This window comes from Lottia gigantea (assembly GCF_000327385.1).
Source record: "Lottia gigantea unplaced genomic scaffold LOTGIsca_283, whole genome shotgun sequence".
In the NCBI taxonomy this organism is placed as follows: domain Eukaryota; kingdom Metazoa; phylum Mollusca; class Gastropoda; family Lottiidae; genus Lottia; species Lottia gigantea.
The window spans coordinates 25,519-26,907 of NW_008708909.1; the positions used below are offsets into that span (position 1 = coordinate 25,519).

At 29.2% G+C, this 1,389-nt stretch overlaps 1 protein-coding gene across 1 annotated transcript; it reads right to left on the minus strand.

The window, feature by feature from the left end:
• Positions 1 to 637: 637 nt before the first annotated feature.
• Positions 638 to 1,162, minus strand: LOTGIDRAFT_145070 (hypothetical protein; the record flags this gene model as incomplete). The annotated part of the gene is made up of 1 exon (XM_009056664.1): positions 638 to 1,162. A coding segment is annotated over one exon (525 nt), but the record flags the coding sequence as incomplete, so codon positions are not given.
• Between the last annotated feature and the right edge of the window lie 227 nt (positions 1,163 to 1,389).

Below are 1,389 nucleotides of genomic sequence, written 5' to 3' on the forward strand. Positions count from 1 at the left end.
ATTGAGAGTTTGAACACCACATCGTTTACTTCTGACTGTTCTCTTTTAGATATGGTAATGGATCGTCAGAAATCAATACCAATATAGAAATGCTAAATCTAGGAGATAATGAAGGTGAACACCTACAAACAAATAACGATGACGGATACGAATGAAATCCGCGAATGAAGTAGAATTCTGAACCTATGAAAGGTTTATTTAAACCGAAAGACTCGGAGATTCAATTCAATCAATATTAGATTCTAGAAAGCAATGCAGTAGTTAACTTTTTCATTGATTTAAGAATACAAAGTGATGGTTCCAGTTGACTTCTGGTTAACATTATAAAATTAGATGAACGAATACCTTTGATCAGGCATGTGGTAAAGTAGCAATACAGTGTTACTGATGAAGTATATCAAGGGTACCGTATAAATGTTTTACAAAGAGAATAGAAAACTATACACGAAATGGAAAAAGTATATTTCATTTTAACTTATCTTTATGTTTTATATATAACTCTCGTACTGTATTAAATTCTTATCTCATGTAAATCTTTAATTGATGTTTAGAACGGAAAAATAACCAATACAATTTCCAAAACAGTAAACTTTTTGTCATACTCTTAAAGTCAATTTAGCACGTTTTTTATATTGCTTTAAATAGCTTCATTTATACAGTCAATTCTTAATATCGCTTTAACCTGATTTATACAGTCAATTCTTAATATCGCTTTAACCTGATTTATACAGTCAATTCTTAATATCGCTTTAACCTGATTTATACAGTCAATTCTTAATATCGCTTTAACCTGATTTATACAGTCAATTCTTAATATCGCTTTACCCTGATTTATACAGTCAATTCTTAATATCGCTTTAACCTGATTTATACAGTCAATTCTTAATATCGCTTTAACCTGATTTATACAGTCAATTCTTAATATTGCTTTACCCTGATTTATACAGTCAATTTTTAATATCGCTTTTACCTGATTTATACAGTCAATTCTTAATATCGCTTTAACCTGATTTATACAGTCAATTCTTAATATCGCTTTAACCTGATTTATACAGTCAATTCTTAATATCGCTTTAACCTGATTTATAAAGTCAATTCCTAATATCGCTTTAACCTGATTTATACAGTCAATTCTTAATATTGCTTTACCCTGATTTATACAGTCAATTCCTAATATCGCTTTAACCTGATTTATACAGTCAATTCTTCATATCGCTTTACCCTGATTTATACAGTCAATTCTTAATATCGCTTTAGCCTGATTTATACAGTCAATTCTTCATATCGCTTTACCCTGATTTATTCAGTCAATTCTTAATATCGCTTTAACCTGATTTATACAGTCAATTCTTAATATCGCTTTAACCTGATTTATACAGTCAATTCTTA